The sequence below is a fragment of the Pecten maximus genome, chromosome 5, assembly GCF_902652985.1.
Source record: "Pecten maximus chromosome 5, xPecMax1.1, whole genome shotgun sequence".
In the NCBI taxonomy this organism is placed as follows: Eukaryota; Metazoa; Mollusca; class Bivalvia; order Pectinida; family Pectinidae; genus Pecten; species Pecten maximus.
The window spans coordinates 10,314,653-10,338,332 of NC_047019.1; the positions used below are offsets into that span (position 1 = coordinate 10,314,653).

The 23,680-nt window shown below is 35.4% G+C and overlaps 2 protein-coding genes across 3 annotated transcripts; both read left to right on the plus strand.

Annotated features, from left to right (window-relative positions):
- The first annotated feature begins 346 nt into the window (after positions 1-346).
- LOC117327120 (gamma-butyrobetaine dioxygenase-like) lies at positions 347-16,085 on the plus strand. Of its 2 annotated transcripts, XM_033883961.1 has the most exons (16): positions 347-694; positions 2,443-2,545; positions 3,769-3,848; positions 3,940-4,031; positions 4,452-4,579; positions 5,086-5,222; positions 5,722-5,780; positions 9,121-9,196; positions 9,919-9,966; positions 10,543-10,667; positions 11,243-11,383; positions 11,970-12,030; positions 12,732-12,785; positions 13,066-13,134; positions 14,882-14,986; positions 15,281-16,085. In XM_033883961.1, the coding sequence occupies exons 2-16, from the start codon at positions 2,467-2,469 to the stop codon at positions 15,386-15,388; spliced, it is 1,362 nt and encodes a 453-aa protein (XP_033739852.1). In that variant the 5' UTR covers positions 347-694; positions 2,443-2,466; the 3' UTR covers positions 15,389-16,085. The 2 variants fall into 2 exon arrangements, with proteins under 2 accessions (XP_033739852.1, XP_033739853.1); XM_033883962.1 differs by lacking the exon at positions 347-694 and having other exon boundaries at positions 2,367-2,545.
- A 3,384-nt stretch (positions 16,086-19,469) lies between these two features.
- Positions 19,470-23,234, plus strand: LOC117326757. Its single transcript, XM_033883479.1, has 4 exons — positions 19,470-19,604; positions 21,951-22,136; positions 22,420-22,497; positions 23,152-23,234. The coding sequence occupies exons 1-4, from the start codon at positions 19,499-19,501 to the stop codon at positions 23,232-23,234; spliced, it is 453 nt and encodes a 150-aa protein (XP_033739370.1). The 5' UTR covers positions 19,470-19,498.
- Positions 23,235-23,680: the final 446 nt, after the last annotated feature.

The following is a 23,680-nucleotide window of genomic DNA, read 5'->3' on the forward strand; positions in this document are numbered from 1 at the left end:
TCCTCAATTCTGTTTGGTGAATAAAACCATTTCCCCAAATTTAGATTTTCAGGGACATTTTTCTACCACATAAATATGCAAATCTACAGGAAAAAATCAAAAAGAAATTCTGTTGCAATTAGTCTGTGGTCAAATCGTGAATTGACTAGACTACACGAGCTCCATTGTATATACATACCACAGATTGGCAAACAAAATGCGTAGACATTCGACAGTCACCATTATAGCCTCTTTTGAAAGGTCTAGTAAAACTATACACTTGAATGTTAATGGGTTTTGTGAGTGTACAGTCATTTCCTTCGCGACTGTGTACAGTTACTCGCAACACACGCTAGTAGCCTGTCAAGTGATTTTGCCTATATCAGGTTACTCGCATCTCATGAGAGTAACATGCCATGTGAGTTTTACTATGTCAGATTACTCGCATTACATGAGAGTAACATGTCCAGTAAGTTGGCCTATGCCAGGTTACTCGCATCACACTATGTCACATAAATGCGAGTAACGTGGCGGCTGATATCGGCCATCGTAGTATCGAGCTAGTGAGAGGCTACATGGGTGAGGGAGGACACATCTATAGCTGAAATCTACATGGTTCGTGGATAGATGAAATATACACCACTACAACTCTGGGTTCTGTATTTATTCAGTACCAATAACCAGCAGAGCTCCGGAGACAACATATATTCAACAAGTAAGTCTTCTTTTACCAGCATTTGACCCATGAATAGAAGTGAGTGTACCCGTGTTAATTGACAGTGTATAATATATACAATGTATATACATACCGACCTATCCATCTTAATAACCCCTTTACTGCTATTGGTACACGGAGAGTTATTCAGGCTATCACACCAGATCTGTTGAAAGATGTGAGAAACAAATTCAGGTATTTTTGAATGGCTCCACTCTATTAATGTCATAAGGGGCCACAAAATGGTGTCGTGACCAACTATACTTAGACATTCATACAGATGTGATCAACTATTAGACATTCATACAGATGTTAGACATTCATACAGATTTGACCTACTATAGTTAGACATTCATACAGATGTTAGACATTCATACAGATGTGACCTACTATAGTCAGACATTCATACATATATGACCTTCATTAGTTAGACATTCATACAGATGTGACCTACTATAGTTATTTATGTCCACATACCCACATACATACATAAGCATATGTAAACAACGTAATGACTAACACTTATTCCTTACCCACTCTCCACACATATACCTATACATATGGACCGGGGATGTGTGCCGAGTACTGCTGTTAGTTTTTTCGATATGAGACGCAAAGTATATTATTCGTTACTAAATATAGTTTGTTTTGTATTTGTGGCTCTTGTTATTGAGCAATATTCATAAACACAGCGGAGCCTGGCTGTTTGTGTATCGCATGGTGCTTTCCCCCACCGTTATATTTACTAACCTTGGCAATATGTCGGTCTCGGTTATTATACATTAAGGGAGCTCAATGAAGGTAAAGAATAATTCGGTTTCACCTCAATGCTTTTATATCAATCTAAGAATTGGCGAGGCTCCCGAGGGGGTAATACATAGGTTGTTTCTCATACATTTTTTTATAGCAGGCATTAGGTCTAATAGTTCGAGTGATTTGTAGAGGCCTCCTGAGCGATCGTATGTATTCTAACACTTTGGTGACCTCAGATGAGCTCATAGTTCTATGGCGACTAAAGTTGCGCTCACTGCAGAGGCTTTCTAAAGTGTCTTAATAGACATTGAAGAAAAACTAGAATCAATAATCAAGCCCCAAGTTTTTCCCCACGGACATTCGCCCTTATACATTCTACTTGTTCTTTATGTCAATTTGTGTGTTTCCCGATACAATACTTTGTATATACACGTGTATATAAATATGTATATATAATGGAATGAAATGTCTAACACAGATCTGCTGTCTCCTTAGCACTTTCGCGGCTACATCGTGCCGTTCTAGGGGAAGAGCGGCACGATGTAGTCGCGAAAGTGCTAAGGAGACAGCAGATCTGTGTTTGACTTTTATTCCATGATTTTTTTTACCGTCACATGGATACTTTAACTTTAATCTATATATACATGTATACAGTGCCTTGTTTATCCTTGGTCATATGTACCGTCCCCTAGCCGATTCGTTGCTGTATTAACGGTTTTATCGTAGTGCTTAATGATATATATGCTACCTTGTTGATATGCCTATTATTCTATGGTTAGAACGGATTATAAAAAAAACAAGAAAACTTCCATTTCTGATTTTCATTCGTCAGTAAGTATATTTGACTGTGATATAAGCGATACAAAGACACCGACACGGCTTTTTTTTTTTAAATTGTAGTACATTTAAAAATTATTAACACAAATGACGACACATCACTTCAGCGCATATTATAGAAGGTAAATTCACCTGGTCATTTATCGGTTATCATCCAGCCAGAGCTGTGGACAGCACCCGAGATGTTGAAGAGTCTTTGTCGTAGGCGTCTGCTGACTGTGATATCAAGATGCTCATCTGTCCAATTTACAGGGCAAAAAGGTGAGGAATTAGGGATTTTTGCCGATGGTGAACAGACCTATTGTTTTTGTTATGTTTTTATTATTCTCCCGGTATTGTGGATTCTATACTTCCTGATAGGTAAATGATAGATTTAAAGTATACTGTAGACCTATGTTTTAAGACGGTCAAGCAACATTTCCATGTTGGCCAAAAAATCAAAAATGACCGCAATGACGTCATACGTAAAAAGTTTAGAATGTCAATAAATCAACAACCGTTATAGTTACAGCCTCTTTGAAGCGATGTTATTGCAGAATACATCTTGGACTAATTAACCTTTTTTTAATCTTATTAGATCAACGTACATTTAGTATGTAATTCTAATGATTTTGACGTCTTTAGTTTTTTGTTGAGATATTTGCCGTTAAGATAGTACGCCATTTTGAAAATGTCCTTTGATCTTTTGGGTATACCGACCATGCACATTTAAAACGGCTTTTTAATTCCACCAGTGGGAATCAGCGCAAACTTTTGTAAAATGACTATGAGTTGGTCCTGACCAAGTCTTATTATTTTCTGGTAGTTCCGAAATTCAATATGGCCTCCATTTTGAAAATTTCCTTTGATCTTACGGGTATGCCAATCATTCACAGTTTAACCTTCTTTTCAAGTGCACCAGTGGAATTTAGCATAAAATTTTATAAAATGACAATGAATTGGTCCTGACAAAGTCTTGTTATTTTCGGGTCCGTCCGAAATCCAATACGGCCGCCATTGGGTCGAAAGTCACAAAATTTTTAACTTTTTCATTTTTAATCTATAACGATGTAATTTCGATGATTTCCATGATTGCGCAATCATTCCTATTATTTCAAACGTCAACTCCCCAAAGCCAGGAGGCTGGGAGACCAGATAATCAGTCAGTAGCACGCTTTGTTAAAGGTCTACAAAGTAGTTTTACAGAAATGACCATGACTTTCATTAAAGGTCACAGGGGGTTAACGTTCGTTGATATGGATGACATTCATTCAATGACATAAAGGTCATTTCTGCCTCAAGTTTCTCATAGTTGTCAAAAAACCGTCAAATTGCCCATGACCATTTCTAGTTTTATTTTTATATGTTTCATTTAAGAAAAAAATGCACCTTTTATCTCTAAAATGTTATTGCTTTTAACATCGCATATGATGTATGCATACATTTTAAAATCAATTTTCGTTCAGAAATATTTTCGCATGTACCAAACTGTCTTTATTATCAAGGACCTTCTGTTCCCCTGATCACTTCGCCACCTTGTAATGCCAGTCGACGTCATGGACGCCATCAATCTTTCTCAGTTAGGGTAAGTATCGATTTTGTTCATTTTGATCTCGTGATGATGTTAATTAAGAGTGCGACTGAGTTACGTTACAGTGAAAATCCTTTTATTGTAGACACCAAGTTTTGACAAAGTTGCCGAAACGGCCAGTGTAAGCGACTGCGGACATAATGTAAAGATTGCATGGGATAACGGCAGTGAGTCCAGGTACGAAAGGTTACAGAAAACGAATTATAATAATAAACCATGATTTACTATATTAACAATAACTTTAACGTTTTAATACATTGAAATGCTTATGCAAAAATGAAAAAGAATTTACCATCATTACTAAGCAAAGATGCCTTAAGAAATTGATACTTTGCATTTATAACAAAAGCCAGAAAATCAACGATTATGCGAAAAGGATAGTGAAGCAGAAAAAGATAAATTGCTCAAAACCAAGCACTTCTGAGAAAAAAATTGTTTGTGTCTGCCAATGGAAACCAATAATTTTATACGATAAAGCGTGCATATATATGAATTAATGAATTTTTAAGGGTGACTGGGATGTAATGTCCTAATCCCATTGTATGATTCACACAAACATTTATCCTTTGTCTACAATGTGACTGGATATACTTCCAGATTCCATGCTGTGTGGTTGAGGCATCATTGCCCTTGCCAAGAATGTTATTCTACCACAGTCAACCAAGTGTTGATTGATATAGACAACCTACCGCTTGAGATCAAAGCGACGGGCGTCAGAATAACTGGTAAGGTACAACACCTAAAAATCAGACTTCCAACAGATAGCTGTAACAGGATAATTTTGTAAATTTCTATGTTTGAATGGGGTTTCAACGCTATTGTACATATTTACCATCAAAACAATGGAATGAGGAATTTAAACATAACGTTAATTTGAATACATCACTTATATAAAAGAGTACTTTTAACAAATGAAAAAATTTGAATAAGTAAAAAAAAAAAAAGTCTGAAAAATCTCGGTCAATTGAAAAATTTGAATTCTTATATACACAGGCAAGATGTCTTCTTCTTGTCAATTCAGGTCAAATTGAGGACATTGAAAGTGAAAATTTTCATCAAATTGACATCATTTCACCTGTCAAATTGACCTGAAATTTACTCGTAAAGCTGAGATAAACATTTCTTGATGTGAAATTGACCTCATTCTCAGGTCAATTCCAGTTCCAGACTTTTCAGGTAAAATGTATCTGAAGACTGTGAAATGATATGGATTTTACGACAACTGTTCCAGAAAAAGGCAGAGTGCAGATAGATTGGGATGATGACCACACTGGAGAGTTTGCTTCAGCTTTTCTGAGGAAGTATTGTTACTCACATAACAGTTTAGCAGAGAAAAAAACTTCCATAAAGACATCGTTATACAAAGAGGTATTACTTTTAGTGCATCTTTCACTCTGTGACAAAACAAATAATCTAATCTTTTAGATATCAATGTAAACTGCTATCATGTATGTATAAGGCTGTTCATGTAGAAGATAGTGTATAGATACTATAAAATCGACTGAGGTCAAGCTAAAGCACGGGACGTTGTTCATGAATTAAACACGATATTTGTTTTCAAATCCTTATATGCTTTTAAAAAATACAATGTAACTGACTTGCTTTTCTGTAATGAATTATTGACAAACATGAATAGGAACTTTCAAAACGCACCCAAACGAACAAAATTAAATTAAAATATCTTTGCCTTTTCATTTGTATTAAGGTCCATATTTGAAATGCATAACCGACATTGTATTCAGACTTAACTTACCTTTCTTCCAGTAAATATGAATTGTAAATATAAAATATTTCGCGAGTTTACGCAATTTAACCATACTGGTAGCATGTATATGTGTACTAGCACAGCAATTTTTTTTTGATTCAGTCTTCATTGCCGTGTGTCAAGTGGGCTGACTGTGAAGCTGATGAAAAATATGTTTATAGGTAAGTACTTCGCGTTCACAATAAGTAATTACGTTTACAGGTAAGCACTTCACCTATACAGGTAAGCACTTCACCTTTACAGGTAAGTACTTCGCGTTCACAATAAGTGATTAACATTTACAGGTAAGCACGTCACCTTTACAGGTAAGCACCTCACCTTTAAAGGTTAGTACTTTGCTTTAATCTGTCATTGAACTGTTAGATAATTGTCAAGAGATGACGTGTTATCAAGAGAGAAGTACAATGCAACTACTCACGTAGACATACGAAAGTAGGCTAAAAGTTCATGGTCGCTGATATGAATGATATCGTGTCTGATGTTGAGGCATTGAAAAGTCTATCACACCTTCGAGTATGTACTTTTATATACTTAGAGGTCGAGAATTAAACACAGAAAAGAAAAGGATACAAATCTATACATCAACCCTATAATAAGGGTCAGTATATTTAAATTTGAAATTTCTCCATTTTCCCGTAAGTTATTAGGATAAGATATGATATTATGCCTGTGGTTGGAAGTCGGAGGCCGAATATTTTCTAGGGTTAGTAGTTTATCGGAAATTGAAATAATTATTTTTTTTCTTTCCAACGCATTTGACATTAATTTACTTGCATTTTGAAGCCGAAAATGTTAATCATCTGATGATCCTTTTTCTAGCAATCTAAACTGCCATCTTTGTATATATAGGTAGCAGTGTACAGTAAAAATGCCAAATTCTGAAAAATATGGCACATGTTTTAGATATGTAAACATTGCCAGTTAACCTTACATATGACCTCTAATAAAGTATATATATTTGAAATCTGTACAACATTTGCAATTTTAATAGAGCTCTGAAGGATAAGTAAACTGATATTTTCTGTGATTTTTAGAGCTGTGAATACCATGGTAACAGCTTAAAAAATTCTCAAAAATTGCAAAATATTATGATATTTGACCCAAAATGGCACAATTCTCTACACAATTTTTTTTCTGAAACCTATTTAAAATTAAATATCTCTATCCCAAAGACAGAATCAATCTTGTTTGGACATATGTTGTAAATTAAGTTTTTCCGCTATCTTACCTTTTCTGTGGGCTGCCATTTTGCGCTGTAGGCAAAACTAAATTTCCTGTGTAAACACCCGTCGGAAAATCCGGATATTTAAAATCCGGAACCAATTTATTGATTTTTGTTTTAATAAATGTGAAGCCTGTATGTACTACTTCATACTGAATATACCAATTATAGTGTACATTTATTTTTTCATTTTTTATGCATATCATAATACAGGAGTTATTTGCTTAACAAAAAAATTGCTCATGGCCAGGCTGTCTTACTGTGGTGTGCTACCTTATACATCACTTTTTTAAATTCTAATTTTACTAAAAGCCCCATGAATGTCTAGAACATGTTCGACGAACAAAATGACATATCCGGTTACTGTGTATCTTTAATAGTCACCGAGTATTGCTGATTTCCCTGAGAGGTGTATTTTGACAACTTTTTCTCCCAATCCAGTAATAAGGGGAGGTAATTTTAAAGATGAAAACTCCCATAATTCTGTATATCTCTTGAATAAAGTTGTGTTTTGAGTTGAATGTGGTACTTTGAGTCTCTGTGCATGTAATCAAGCAAAAAATACTATACAACTATCAAATTTAGCCTTGTAATATGACGTCATAGTTACCATGACGTCATCAGTAACTATGATGTCATCAGATGGTATCTATGACGTCATACATACTCAATGGTGTCATAATTAATAACCAAATTCCTTTCCAAACCTCAGCTTAGCAACACATGCAATATTCTAACTGATAAATCATGGCATGACATCCAAGATTTCAAAATGTCATGCCTATGACATCACAATCATCTGTTTCCACCCCGGTTATTCAGATATGTACCAATGATCATATGAAAGTGTCCGCTGATCTCATTTTATGCGGAAAATGCTATTTTTTCTGCTTTACCTAAGTGAATGACCATAATTGACAATATTGCATCAACCGTACACTCAAGCCATTGAAATTACATGCTTACCATTGTATACATAAACTGAAAATAATGGTTTCACCAAATATTTCAAAAAATAACACTTACTGTAATAGTTTCCATGGATACGGGGTAATAAATCAGGTAAAACTAACCAGAATTCATTCTATATGGTTTGTTAGATACCCAATAAGTTATATTGGGTTTGTTATAAAACATAGAATATCTTTTCAATTTACACTGACTCATTAACATTATGCTTAATTAACCCACCCTTAAAATGGGTAGATATGCGAGTTACCTCCCTTGATTCCTCTAACATCACAAGCCAGATAATAAACAAGTTTTAGATTGTTTTTATGCATTTTTGAGCAATAATGAATTAAAATGAAGCTTAATCAAGCATAATTAAGCACAATTTCCAAAAAATAACATTTTTCAGCCCTTATAAGGTAGCAGTGTACAGTAAAAATGCCAAATTCTGAAAAATATGGCACATGTTTTAGATATGTAAACATTGCCAGTTAACCTTACATATGACCTCTAATAAAGTATATATATTTGAAATCTGTACAACATTTGCAATTTTAATAGAGCTCTGAAGGATAAGTAAACTGATATTTTCTGTGATTTTTAGAGCTGTGAATACCATGGTAACAGCTTAAAAAATTCTCAAAAATTGCAAAATATTATGATATTTGACCCAAAATGGCACAATTCTCTACACAATTTTTTTTCTGAAACCTATTTAAAATTAAATATCTCTATCCCAAAGACAGAATCAATCTTGTTTGGACATATGTTGTAAATTAAGTTTTTCCGCTATCTTACCTTTTCTGTGGGCTGCCATTTTGCGCTGTAGGCAAAACTAAATTTCCTGTGTAAACACCCGTCGGAAAATCCGGATATTTAAAATCCGGAACCAATTTATTGATTTTTGTTTTAATAAATGTGAAGCCTGTATGTACTACTTCATACTGAATATACCAATTATAGTGTACATTTATTTTTTCATTTTTTATGCATATCATAATACAGGAGTTATTTGCTTAACAAAAAAATTGCTCATGGCCAGGCTGTCTTACTGTGGTGTGCTACCTTATATATAACATTGTTAATCATAAATACATCATTTACACAAAACATTGCTGATCATTGGCAAAAAACAAAAAACAAATAAAAAAACCCAAAAAAAACAAAAAAAACATGAAATGCAATTTACAAAATAATAGCATTTCAATTGTATCTATTACTTTAATATGTTAACAAAAATGAATGAGAATACCGATTCTGTAGGATGATGCTGTGTGACAGTTTCTTGTTCGATGATATCCTCGTCATTAACGTTTCAATGTTTTTAGGTGGCTGAAAGATATAAATGAACATGGACTAGCAATGGTTAACGAAGTTCCTACAACAAGTAACATGTTAACAGAGGTAAATGAAGTATTCTTTTCTCGCAATATCACATAAACTTGTGGCCAGTACAGACATCAGGTGCATACACAGCAAATATGACATATAACGGAAAAAGCTATAGGGACCACAGAACCAAATCAAAAATAGATTGTGGGTTTTCCCCGTTTGGGCAGAAGATTTAACAGGAAGGTGAATGCATCGGGGCCTACTGATAGGATATTTAGGTGAGAGAAGTTTCCAAAGTTTTATGTGTGGGTTGGGCAATACATGTAGATGTAAAATAAGTAGAAAAAAAGTGATTTTTTTGCTAGCCTGTTTTGTCAGGGGGAGTTAATCAAGTGTGTATTTTGTTGTAAATTTAGATGAATTTTTGGTGCTGAATTCAATACAAGATGGTGGCCCCATATAAAAAAAAAAGTTCAAATTGGTAGAATCTTTTATCATTCTATTTAGAGGTTTCCGAGATGACATACTTCAAAATTATGGCTACTGGACCAGTGTTGAAAACTCCATTTAAGCAGTACAGTGGTATACGTTAACATAACCGTCTATGGGAAATCACTTGGTTCCGTGGTCCCTATACACATATAGATATCGTCCATATGGAGATCATTTATACCACCAATATTCCCATTTTGGGAATGCTTCTTAACCTTTGTGGAATAAAGTTTGAATTTATTATTTAATTGTTTCCAGGTAATATCAGACATCTAAAACTAAATTTTCCCTTTGATTTGCAGTTCATTCCAAAACACTTGGCGCCACTTCTTGATAATACGTATGGAAAGGTATGGTATTAATACAAACCCTGACTAATCCGACAGTTTATGGGGCAATAGACAGTGACTTACCTACCTATTGATAAATCGCTTGTATGGATGTTGCAGTGCAGTTTTTCGCCAAGAAAACCACAGTTCCATTATATTGAGTTAGATATTAGGCTGGCTTATAGTAAAATGAATATACAAACATATTTGATAGAATGCAGAGGTATACTGGTTTATGTATCGCTTCGTAATGAAATGATATTAATATTTTTGATATAATGTTTAATTATTCAACTATGTGTCACCATGTTAACGGTTTTAACAATTCATTCTTTAAATTATTTACTATTTGATACTATTTTTGACGAGAAATTTAAAGTGCCATACATGACACCGGAGATGTATTTTTTTATAATCTTATTACTTGGTAGCAATAATGATAATGACAATATATATATATATTCATTTTGTTCTTTATTCCTTGTTCCTGTAAATTCAGTTTATCTTGTCTTTTTTTTTTAATCCACAAATAAAAAACACGTATAGAAATTGGTGACGTAATCTTAAGCAATCAAGTTTAAAAAAAATTGCTTGCAGATCTATGACGTCATCGTTATGGAGGATCCAACTAATTTGGCTTACACGCGGACTAAGTTACAGTTCCATATGGATTTGCCATATTACGAGTCAGCCCCTGGAATACAGTTTCTTCATTGCCTAAAGTAATTTCTTGCAAAGTAACTGATGGAAACTTCAGGATTGTAATTTGTGTATGATAATCGTTTCTGTAGATTTCAGGTAAATAAAAACATTAAAAAAATCACTAATTTCATATATAATGGTGCAACATTTCATTTTTCTAATGACATAATTTTACGAAGTTTTTTTGTTAACGACCAGATATTGTCATTGACCCTTGATATCTGACATTTGCGTTAGTGCTGACAAAATACCAGATAGAGCAAACATGTTTGCAAAAACTGTATGTTAATGTAAAAAGGAAATCATTTGACACTACCAACCCCCTTTAAAAGAATTCGGGATTTATGCTTAAGTTAGCAAATTTAACCATATATTTGATTTCGTTTTATGTACATGTTTATATTTGGTATATTTTCGGTATTGAAATTAAATGGATGGTCGAGTAGACCATTGGTAATACTTGCCGTTCACCTAGGCGGCCAGGGTTCGATTCTTTGATTGGACGTGAACGTTATGGGGTCGCCTGGCCGACCACGTGGGTACTCCAGTTCTACAGTTGTTTTAAAATAAAGTTTATATTTCAATTTAATTTCAGATTTGATGACAGTCTCCTTGGAGGAGAAACTATCTTTGTCGACATGTTTGCAGTTTGTGAAGAATTCCGACACACAAGTCCAACTGAGTTTAAAACGCTTTGTTCTGTCCCGTGTACGTTTGTCAGGGACCATGAATCAAGGCAAGAATAGACTTCATGAATAAATCAATTTCTAGGATTTTAACAAATTAACTTTGAATCTTGTATACCCGGTAAAAATATATTATATTTGACAACAAAACGGAAGTATGAAATGAATTAGCAACGAACATAGTCTACTGTGGTCGGTTCTCTTCCTTAACAGAATGGTGGTGCTAACTGCATTCGTACCTGGTTTATGAAGAACATTTGTTTCCTTATATTCAATAACGGGTTGAACCTGTAAGAGAAGAGCAAGAATGAATATTAATGTTTTAATTAGTCCCAACAATGACCTCTATAATTGTAGTTATTGCACATATACATAAGCTTGCATCCAGCCATTGCCGAATAACAGGTAAAGGTATTATGGGGGAAGTTAATAACGCATGGTATACTTTCGCTCTTCTGTGAGGTAGACAGAAATTCTAACACGATGATACGGTTCTTGAAGTGTATCTAGCAGAATAAACGTTACTTGGAGACAACCCGTATATATTGACTGTTACTTTTGCTGTTGATATGTTTATATGTTGTTGGTTAAACTTATAATAAATATAACTGGTTTTTATTTGTATTGCTTACACAGAGATGAACCAATACACCTGCTGATCCAAAGACCAATCATCAACCTGAACAACGAGGAAGAGGTATGGTTATATACAGTCCGGTATTAATTCATACAATAATGCACTAATCACTAACCAACGAAACACATGATTCGTTCATCTGTACACAAAAACTTACCCTCCAAATCAAATTGAGGTAACGAATTTATTTATTTATTTAAACTGTCATACTCACTTTAGTAGAGCTATTGGAAATAATCCCTACTGAGAAGGTAAGTGCTTTGAGTTTGATCATTTTGAGTTGGTGATCTTGCGCGAGATGATATTTTATTGAGATATATTTAACTGTAAGTCGGTCTTTCGAATAAAGGTTTAAAGTGGAATGTCGTGTACATTCATCGAGAGGGACGAGTGGCCAATATTGTACTGACCAACCGCTAAGATATAATGTAAGATAGCTGTACGTAGTACTGCATGTAAATGGATGGCAGTTGTATGATTGACTATTCTAAGTGTATTGTCATATTAACTGATTTCGCAAGTTTTTGTGAAAGATTGTTTTATTAGTCATTTATTCACTATTTCAGCTTGAAAATATAAGTTTGTGTTTGTTTGCTCTTTTTGTTTTAAGCATTGAAACTCACCGAAAAACTAAAGAACCAATCAATAAGAAAAAGAAATGCACACAATATACATTTATCGTGCGTTAGATTAAGGGCATATTATTTCCTGTCAGTCATACTAATTTCTTGCATATCATTGTGATTATATTACTTCATAAGGTAATTGGAGTCTTTTGGAACCCAGGTGTAGTTGGCGTATTGGAGGTCCCAGAGGTAAGAACAGATTTTATTCTCTGTAAAGCATGAATTAACAACCCACATTTTTCATATGCTATACTCTAGGATATATGAATGATAATTTAATTATGTTAGAGGACACACATTAATTTTCAGTTATATCTCAAATGAATAAAACGCTTCTACACTGTAGTTAAGTTTCAATAATGTCTATTTTGGAAGTATGTTTTACATGATTTTAAATACTGAATGATACTGTTAACACACTGATACAACAGTATATCATATATAACAGATGTTCTTTTGTTTATTGCAGGATGACGTAGCCGACTATTACAGGGCGTACCAGTTGTTTGCAAGAGCCATTTCCAACTTCCACACAAAAGTTTGTGTTCTTAGTAAAAGCAAATCCAGTTACTATTCCAGATATCCGTACCTTGAAAAATCTCTGATCTACTACTTGGATAATATTAGTTTACTTAGATAATGCTATGATTTGATAATACGAAAATACTACATTTTATCTATATCGGTAATACCACCGAAGGGCCGACCAGCTGTCTTGAATTATACTAGTTACCTACATAGGTAATACCGATATATACAACTTGCATAATACTAGTTAACCCCCACAGGTAATACCGATATATAAAACTTGGATAATACCACAGTTAACCTACTTAGGTAATACCTATATATACATTGTACAACTTGGATAATACCACAGTTAACCTACATAGGTAATACCTATATATACATTGTACAACTTGGATAATACCACAGTTAACCTACATAGGTAATACCTATATATACATTGTACAACTTGGATAATACCACAGTTTACCTACTTATGAAATACCGAGGCCAGGTGCTAGATAATACTACTGTATCTACTTTAAATAAGTTATACCACGATCTGTTACTCGATAATACCACAATTTACCTATATTAGATAGGTAATATCGAAATCCAATATTGGATAATACTACGGGTTACCTACTTAGATGATATACCACGATCAGCTACTTGTATAATACGACAGTTGTCCTTAGACGATACCGTGATCTGCTACTTGTATAATACTACAGTTTCCTCCTTAGGTTACATCACTTACTTTTAATGTCGGTAATAAGTCCCCTGCCGTTTGAAAAACGGGGGGACTATAGGTTTACCGTCCGTCCGTCTGTCTGTCACGCAATATTTGTCCGGACAACTCCTTCTAAAGTACTACTCCGATTTTAATGAAACTTGGTATACATGATAAGTATAACATGTAGTTGTGCATCCAACATTTTTTTTCTCGAAAAACCAATTTCCAAAATGGCCGCCGACTTCTCATTGGTTGAGACTTGTCCGGACAACTTCTCCTAAAGTACTACTCCGATTTTAATGAAACTTGGTATACATGATCAGTATAACATGTAGTTGTGCATCCAACATTTTTTATTTCGAAAAACCAATTTCCAAAATGGCCGCCGACTTCTCATTGGTTGAGACTTGTCCGGACAACTTCTCCTAAAGTACTACTCCGATTTTAACGAAACTTGGTATACATGATCAGTATAACAAGTAGTTGTGCATCCCAATTTTTCCTCTCGAAAAAAAAAACATTTTTCAAAATTGCTGCCGGCTTCTCATTGGTTGAGGCGTGTCCGGACAATCCTAAAGTACTACTCCGATTTTAACGAAACTTGGTATGCATGATCAGTATAACATGTAGTTGTGCATCCAACATTTTTTATTTCGAAAAACCAATTTCCAAAATGGCCGCCGACTTCTCATTGGTTGAGACTTGTCCGGACAACTTCTCCTAAAGTACTACTCCGATTTTAACGAAACTTGGTATACATGATCAGTATAACAAGTAGTTGTGCATCCCAATTTTTCCTCTCGAAAAAAAAACATTTTTCAAAATTGCTGCCGGCTTCTCATTGGTTGAGGCGTGTCCGGACAATCCTAAAGTACTACTCCGATTTTAACGAAACTTGGTATACGTGATCAGTATAACACGTAGTTTAGAAAATGGGAAATAAATAGTTGCACTCCTGGTTCAGGCAGGGGACTTTGTATTGCTGTTGCAATACTATCCATCCTTGTTTATCTTAGTTTCCGTTTTTCCTTACGAAATTCAGAATGAAGTCCGACTCAAGCCGGGAGATTTAGTTGCTTTCAACAACAGGAGAATGGCACACAGTCGGAATGCTTTTACATATGGAAGTGGTGAACGTCACTTTCAGGTAAACCTTTAAACGTATATATAACAAAAAAAAAAAAAAACAAAAAAAAACAACAAACAAACAAACAAACACCAAACACAAAATCATGTTTAAATTTGGTTTGTGTTCACCGATATTTCTGCTTTGTTGATGCTCCCTTATAATAATATCCATAGTCTTACAAGCTTTCTAGATTGCAATATTTTTATCTATACCATAACAACCAATATAATTTACATTTGAATACCAATGGTATTGCCTATATCGTTTATTTATAACAATATACAGATTGATTTAGTTATTGTTTTATTTCAGGGTTGCTATGTAAACATCTGCGAGTATAAAAGCCGTCTAGTCAGTCTCACTAAGAAATACGGAGATGTATCAACAATCAAGCGTGTTGGTAACATGGATTGGATGTAAATTCAAGCGTGCCGGTACCATGGACTAGATGCAAAATCAAGCGTGTCGGTGACATGGATTGGATATAATATCAAGTGTATCGTTAACATGAATTTGATCTAAATCAAGTGTGTCGGTAACGTGGCTTGTATATAAAATCCTCCTTACACGGAAACACTATATTATAGAAGCAGTAGACGTGTTAAAAACATGGATATAAATCAAGACAAAGAGGTGAAATAAGATCAAAACTTTTAGTACACTATATTTTCATATACAATATTACCTATAGATCCTGCCGATCCGCCTAACCTAATATACTAACAATTTACATATACATACTACAGATAAATGGAGTAATTTTGGCCACAGCAACATGAAGCAGGATCCAAGGGGGTCCAGAAAATGCAACGTACCGGTAAATGGCGGTGATAGAAGGTCATCTCTAGGTCATACAAGCACTGAACAGCCCGATGAGAATCATGGTCATTTTTTCGTTTTAACTACATGTACAACTAGCAGCTATAGATCCGGAATAAGATATGACATAGTGATACAATAATCCTAATTAATATTAATGTCATTTGTAACGTGGGACAAGACACTATTCCAATTAAATCAGAACTCTTTCATAAGAGTACTCGCTATTTCGTGTGTATAGTACATCAATTGTATGGAATTGTATATATGTGTAAAATAGATTTATGATGATGCAATATTTAAGTGTCCTTTTATATATATATATTGAAGACAATCATTCATTGTTTTGAACATACTCCAATTGACTGGTATAAGGGTTTGTTATTAGGTTGATCTCCGTGCAAATCGTTGACCACATGACAAACAATGAACGTTTTTATTGAATTTGGGAGTACAAAATTAAACGGAACGGCAGTTGAAAATTATTACAATTCAACAATTCATCACATGTTTAATCGATACAATTATAATCAATTATGTAAGGCATATAGTCATACAGCCTATTAGATATAGCTTTATAAACAAATTTGCGAAAGATGAAGATAAGCTTGTATAAGCTTAATGCATTATCTTTCCTGACGAAGCCTGGAAGCAGATTCTGGGGACGAGACGCTAACAAGGTAGACATGAGCCCATACTTGTGTTCGACGTGTTCTTTGACACCCTCTTTGTTTCTTTGCGCATGGCTGCATTTTTTCTTAGACATCATGAACATTGGCCGGGGCCGCGGTGGCCGCGTGGTTAAGGTGTACCGACACTTTATCACTAGCCCTCCACCACTGGGTTGTTCGAAACCTACGTGGGGCAGTTGCCAGGTACTGACCGTAGGCCGGTGGTTTTTCTTCGGGTATTCCGGCTTTCTTCCACCTCCAAAACCTGGCACGTCTTTAAATGACCCTTGCTGTTAATAGGACGTTAAACAAAAACAAACAAAAACAAACCTAATTCCTGACGAAGACAAATTTATCAAAATGTAAAAATAAAATATATGAAAGCAAAATATCATTCGGATAGATTCATTGGAAACAGTACATTTTCAGGAACGTCATTGATGATATTGATCCATAACCCTCATATTGATTCAAAGCATTCAGAATCTCGGACAATAGTGCATGGAAGGTATTTCAATGATTGTTGATTTACCTGGCTACAAATCCTTGGTAAAAGATCACTTATATTTCAGTCCAGCAGAAATGTTTGTAAATGCTATTCAAGGATCTTTGTTTTGGACGCATATAATTAAAACATTTTATGATACATGTAGTTTCATAAATAGATACATGTAGTTGTTTTTTTTAACCTAATTAAAAGATATGCTACATGTTACTGTAGTGGGATGAGAAGCCTAGAATACGTAATAGAAATTCCTACAGAACTGTATGCTTTATAAACTGCGATTGCGTAACATGTAATTTCTTATGAGCATAATTAAGGTTCATGACCAGACTTCCAGTAAATATATCTTGCTATCAAAATACACTGTAGTTTGTACAAACACCAGGGTGCTTGCGAGATTAGCTATGGTTTTACCTGTGCTTCTTTTGAAAATGGAACACCCTTGTATTCACAAAGGCCTACCAACTATTCCTAATAAATTGGTTCGTTTATAGCGGGACTAAGTAGAAAAAATTAAAAAATCTTTCTCAAAACATGTAACAGGCACGAAATTATATTTCCCTATGGATACTCCTATGACATTTACAAAGGTACTCCCATGTTTGAATTCTAAAAATACGTTTTAGATTTTAACTTTCATAGTTGCAAACTCACCTACCCTATGTATCAACAGATCACTTCGGAAGAGGTATCAATACTCAGGTAAAATATTATTTTTATTATGATGCTAGTTCCAGAAATGGCTCTGGATTTTTTTGAAAGGAAATACATTTTGCCATTGGATTTGCTTATATTGGGCAATGTAGAGGTGAAATACATAGAAAGTTTGTCCTTCAATTGTAAAAGTGAAAGGTAATCTGGGGCCATTCAATGGAATCTTACATTACAACGTTTTTCAGTTTCATTAAATACCCGATGCAGTACCTCACCAGCGAAATATGAGAGCGTCATCTCAGTAGCCCTGTGTATTTACGGCCAGGTGTGATTACCGTAGTCGCTTAGTAAGAAACCCTTGGTACCCTTGGTTTACAGGTAAAACAAATCTGAACGGAGATTTTATGTCAGAAGTGTAGTCATGAACCTTAAATATTGAGCACTATATATACTTCTATACTCACATAAGTACAGTATATATACTTCTATGCTTACATAAGTACAGTACAGTGGAGTAATTTTATAAATAATATCAATATTCTACATAATTCTACAGCATACCATAAGTGTATGATATACCACCGTATTCATGTGTTTGTTAAAATAGTCATTGTATATTCTGAGTAAACTAATACATCCACCCTTCGATTATGTGACCTGTAAGAGTATGACGTAAGTCAGTCACGATTGTGAAATATAATAGAATAATCCTTCTTTCGTTTTAGCTATAGAATGCATGGCCCTTTTATCGGGGTAGACGTGAACAAAAACCAATAGTAATTTACTTTCCGTTAACTTTCCGTTACAGATCCGGTTTGACCGGTTGTGCGTTATATTTAGTCAATTCATTGGAACACGTAACTGGGGTTTTGGGAATCCCATTCAACTTGAAAGTAATTTGTAACAATCTAAATTCTAACTGCATTCAGCGGATACCGAAGACAACATTGGTGTGTTCATGGTAGACAGTGACAAGTGAAGGGTTGCGATGGATAACAATAAACCATAACGAAATATAGAATGGGCGTATACATGTCAATCTCAACCACTGACAGTGTATTTCGATGACAATTGTGACGTTGCCATTGGAAGCATTCATCAACAGGGTGCTTGCATACCTATTACATGCGACATTTGTGTTTTTATTTACACTTTTATTTCTCTATAAAATGGCTTCCGGAACCAGGAGCAGTGCGCAAAATATGCAACCAGATGAAGGGCTGGGATTCTACTGTCGACTAGCAAAGCTGCTTTTATCTGTAGGGACACATACACTGCGTGAATTGTTTGTACACATCGTCGGAGATGTTGGTGCATTTCTTAAGGATCAACGGAATATCAGAAAGCTAAAAGCAGCTAAATGTATTGGTAAATATCAATGGGAAGCATTGACACCTGCTTCTGGTGCTGCAGTTGATGTCGGTGAATTTGATATCACTTTGTTATCAGCCTTGCTTCTGAATGTTTGTAACTTATCAAACGAAGACCAGAAGAACATCAAGGCGATTCGCCAGCACAGAAATAATTTGTGTCACTCTCCTGATGCCAGTATCACCAAAGACCGTTTTCAGGCAACTTGGGAAACGATTTCGAAAACGTTATGCTTAATAGCCTCGATCTGTGGTCCTGCGTTTGAACACGGAATACGAAAGGAAATTGAAGACTTAAAGAGAGCACCAATTGATGTGAAAAGGGAGCAACAGTATTTCACGCTTCTATTGGAGCACTGTCTTAGTGACGGAGACTTTCAGCGTGACATCAAAACCCTTCAAAGTGAGGCCAACCTAGTACTCCAGCAGTTGATGAAACGGCTGTCTTTGTTTGAACAACAGCCACAACTAGGATCAAATTAAGCACACTCTTGATGAATTAATCGATGTCATGAACAACAATGCTCTAACCAAGGACGAGTTATCCTCAATATGTTCTTCCTTGATAGATGATGTGAATGAAATGATCAACCCTCACATCTTATCTTTACAAGAAGGTAAGTGCCATAACATAACATAATTTCATCAATGTTTGTACAACTTTCAATTTCACAAAACAAATATGTCAAAGGGATCGGACATCAGACTTAGCCTATGCAAGTCCTTTCCATATTAGTGTAATCAAATATGTACATGCATTATTCCGCAGTGTTATCCACTATCACAAGTAAATGGAGAGAAGTTATTTTGAGTGCTAAGGAATTTCTTAAATAATTCATAGATTATTCATTAAATTAATCATCATCATACTATACCCTTGATGCAGATTTACTGATGAACTGTCTTGCACTGATTCAGAGGGGAACAGGTAATAAATTCACTGTGTATAAATACATCGACCATTCTACCCAATATTGATGCACGACAGTTCATCAGTATTTTGGTATATATATTCAGTAGTACTTTGAAGAATATATTTATTTATATGAATGATACCAATTATAATCCATTCAGAAGAGCATGTAAATTTTAGTGGTCATGATTACTTATTTGTGATATACTTAGATGCAACTATCTCCTAGAGTCAGTATAACATGGACATTCAAGTATAAAGTATTGTGTATTTTCATGATTATATCTACATGCTGCTGATTCACTCAGGTGGTCACTGTATAGATCGGAATTAAGGTTATTGGCATTATTTCTGAGTTGACAAAGAAGCATGTTATATTCTCAAGTCCAAGATTTAAGTATGTTGCAAGTCTCGTATTGAAGGAGGTACTCAAGGATGTCCTTTTTAAGTCCTACTATTCTCTGACTATTACGGGCCGTGTACCCTAGGTCAAGTCTCATTTGGTGAGTTTATATCGACGAGGTAGAACTCTAAAGTAAAGGAGACAAGCGGCTTTTGCAAAATGGACAAAATCGGTGAAAGAGCAGTGATCCAACATCTGCATAAAAAAAGGTTTAACACCTAAAAATATCCATAATAATATGGTAGCAACACTAGGGAAAGATGCCCCTTCATATGTTCAGTGAAAAGGTGGGTAGCGGAATGTAAGCACACAGCTTTGAGGATGACCCCCGTCCTGGAAGGCCTGTCAATATTGCAACCCCAAAAATGGTCAATACAATTCATGATATTGTTATGACTGACAGACGAATCATAGAAAGATATATAGCCAGTTTAGTTGGCATTTCACGTGAAAGAGTACATTCCATTCTAACCGAGAATCTTCCAATAAGAAAGCTTTCGGCACGGTGGGTACCAAGCTTCTGACAGTTTATCAGAAGCACACGAGGTGCTCATTATCGCGTGCTAATCTTAACCTTTTTGAGGAGGACCTGCCAATTTTCTTCAGAGATTTGTCACTATGGATGAAATATGGGTGCATCATTTTACCCCTTCAACAATCGAAACAATGGAAGTACCCTGGCTCTTCCCCACCAAAGAAAGCAAAGACTGTTCCATCAGCTTGGAAGGTTATGGTCTCGGTTTTCTGGGATGCAGATGGTATTCTGCTGATAGATTATCTCCAAAAGGGAAAAATAATCAATGGCACATAATATGCTTCACTTCTTAGGCAGTTACGGAAAATGTTAAACTTAAGAGCCGCGAAAAGCTCACCAAATGTGTGTTATTCCATAAGGACAATGCTCGTGTTCACAAGTTTGTCATTGCCACGGCCGCATTCACGGTTGTGGCTTTAAATTCCGCCTTATTCACTTGATATCGCTCCTTCAGACTTTCAACTATTTCCAAAACTGAAAACGGCTATTTCAGGCACCCACTTTTAGTCCGACGATGACGTCATACATGCAGTGGATGACTTTCTGAACAGCCAAGAAAAGGAGATTTATTAAAGTGGCATTGAGGCCCTTAAACACCTCTGACAATAGTGTATAGATACTGAAGGGGATTATGTTGAAAAAAAATGTCCGGCCAAATTCAAATCCTTTAATATGAGGCTCACAACATATCAATCAGACCTCGTAGCTTGTACCAAGTGGGGCCGCGGTGGCTGAGTGGTTAAGGTGCCCCGACACGTTATCACTAGCCCTCCACCTCTGGGTTACGAGTTTGAAGCCTACGTGGGGCAGTTGCCAGGTACTAACCTTTTTTTTCTCCGGGTACTCCGGCTTTCCTCCACCTCCAAAATCTGGCGCGTCCTTAAACAAAAACAAACAAACAAATCAAGGTGAGTGTTATAAATCACTGTTAGAGTCATACGCTCTGCAAGACTTCTTTATCGGTAACCGATAGCTTTGCCGTCATCCTATGGAGTTATTTTTGACTCTCCTCGCGTAATAACGCGAAAATGAATTTCACGCCAAATATAAGTGATGCATAGTATGACATAAGTAGTATGTTATACCGTTTATCTTTGTATTCTTTGTCTCAGAAATAAAAGAAGACTTACAGGGGATGTATCGAAGGCTTGATGAAGCCACCGATTTAATAAGAACTGATGTTCAAGAACATCGGCAATACCAGCAACATATGGAGCACAAAATGGACGCCATGAACGACAAATTGGCGCAAAAAGAAAGACCTGTGGTTAACCTCATAGATGACGCTTTGCTGGACAGTGAGTTTCTGTATTGATGTTAAAAAAAGACAGTGACATTTTGTGTGTGTGTGTGGGTGTGGGTGTGAGTGTGTGTGTGTGTGTGTGTGAGGGTGTGTGAGGGTGTGTGTGTGTGTGTGTGTGTGTGTGTGAGGGCATGTGTGTGAGGGGTTGTGAGGGTGAGAGTGTGTGTGTGTGTGTGTGTGTGTGTGTGTGTGTGTGTGTGAGTGGACTGTGTGTGTATTTTAGCCAGCCACCATGTTCTTAGCAACTGCATTGTCATATTTACAATTTTCATTCGCAGAGGTTGCTGATGGAATAAAGAAGATTCCAGATGGAATAAAGAAGATTCCAGACATTATTAAGCAGAAATTTGCATCAAGTATGTATTTTTTTCTCATTTTAATCATATTCTCTACTTCAAATATTGATTGCTGAAGTTGAGACCGAGTGGAACGGTTAACGACGAGGAAGGCGAAGGACAAAAGATGCTGTCATGTTATTCTGACTCACAATTGGTAATATTTGTTAAAAATCAGCAAAATATGCATTTTCACTGAAACTTTGGAATAAAAATATATGTTCCGTAAGGGTAAGTGTCTTCTATCGTCTCCTGGTAATCGCGAACATCTGTCAGGTCAATCTCAGTCAGATCTAGATAATGCCATATCCTCAAAATGAATACCGGAGTAGTGACAACGGAACCACAAGGCATATCAACCTATATCTACTCGATATATATATACTCTATAATGTTAGCAATGGTCATCGTTCATCGAAAAGGTAATAATATGGAATAAGCACTTGAATTAGCTGGGCATGTTCACACTGTAGAGGACATGGGGATGTTTAAATTCAACTTTGACAGATAAATAGATGCATTTTAACTTTCAAGTTATAAACAAGGGCGTTACCTCTTGTCACATTATTACATTTAAAAAGATTTTTCTCTCTCTTATTATCACTAAATACCAAGTGAGTATACACTTTTTGTGAATAAGAGTTGATTGGGTTTTCTTTCCATGTCCTTTCACAGACCAAAAAAAGAAATCCGAGGTGGAGCGGCAAAACAGCATGGAGGCCGATCAAGATGAACAGATCAAATGTAAGTTCATGTAAATAGATTTAAAATATCATTTAACACTTTTCACTTGAACAACTCAATTTGTGTAAGATATTTTCTGAAAAGACGTGGTCAGTAACTGCAAACTGTTTTGTGTCGACCTAGTTCTTTTCGTCGTTTTCTATCGCATCTGTTTCGGATGGGTCTGGCTTCAAAATAACGTGTATATCATCAAGACTTGCAATGCTCGTTTTACTTATATAGTATATATAGTAGGTTACTTGGATAACCATTTAAAACTATATATCAATAAATGCCATAGAGCCGATCAACACTTTACGAAAACGATTTTCAAACAACATCGAAAAAATATATTTCTCAAAACAGTGGCATGTAAAAATCCTCTATTTAGTTATAATTCATATTTATCAAAAATATGATATATTTCATCAGTGGACCATGAGAATGCTGTAGAAACATTTGTTCAAAATCAAAACACGAC

Coding starts and splice junctions, on each gene's coding strand:
- LOC117327120 (XM_033883961.1), top strand. CDS start 2,467: ATGTTGAAGAGTCTTTGTCGTAGGCGTCTGCTGACTGTGATATCAAGA. Junction 5,223..5,721: donor AGACATCGTTATACAAAGAG/GTATTACTTTTA, acceptor TTTTTGATTCAG/TCTTCATTGCCGTGTGTCAA. Junction 11,384..11,969: donor GTCAGGGACCATGAATCAAG/GCAAGAATAGAC, acceptor TTGCTTACACAG/AGATGAACCAATACACCTGC.
- LOC117326757 (XM_033883479.1), top strand. CDS start 19,499: ATGAACAACAATGCTCTAACCAAGGACGAGTTATCCTCAATATGTTCT. Junction 19,605..21,950: donor CATCTTATCTTTACAAGAAG/GTAAGTGCCATA, acceptor TCTTTGTCTCAG/AAATAAAAGAAGACTTACAG. Junction 22,498..23,151: donor TAAGCAGAAATTTGCATCAA/GTATGTATTTTT, acceptor GTCCTTTCACAG/ACCAAAAAAAGAAATCCGAG.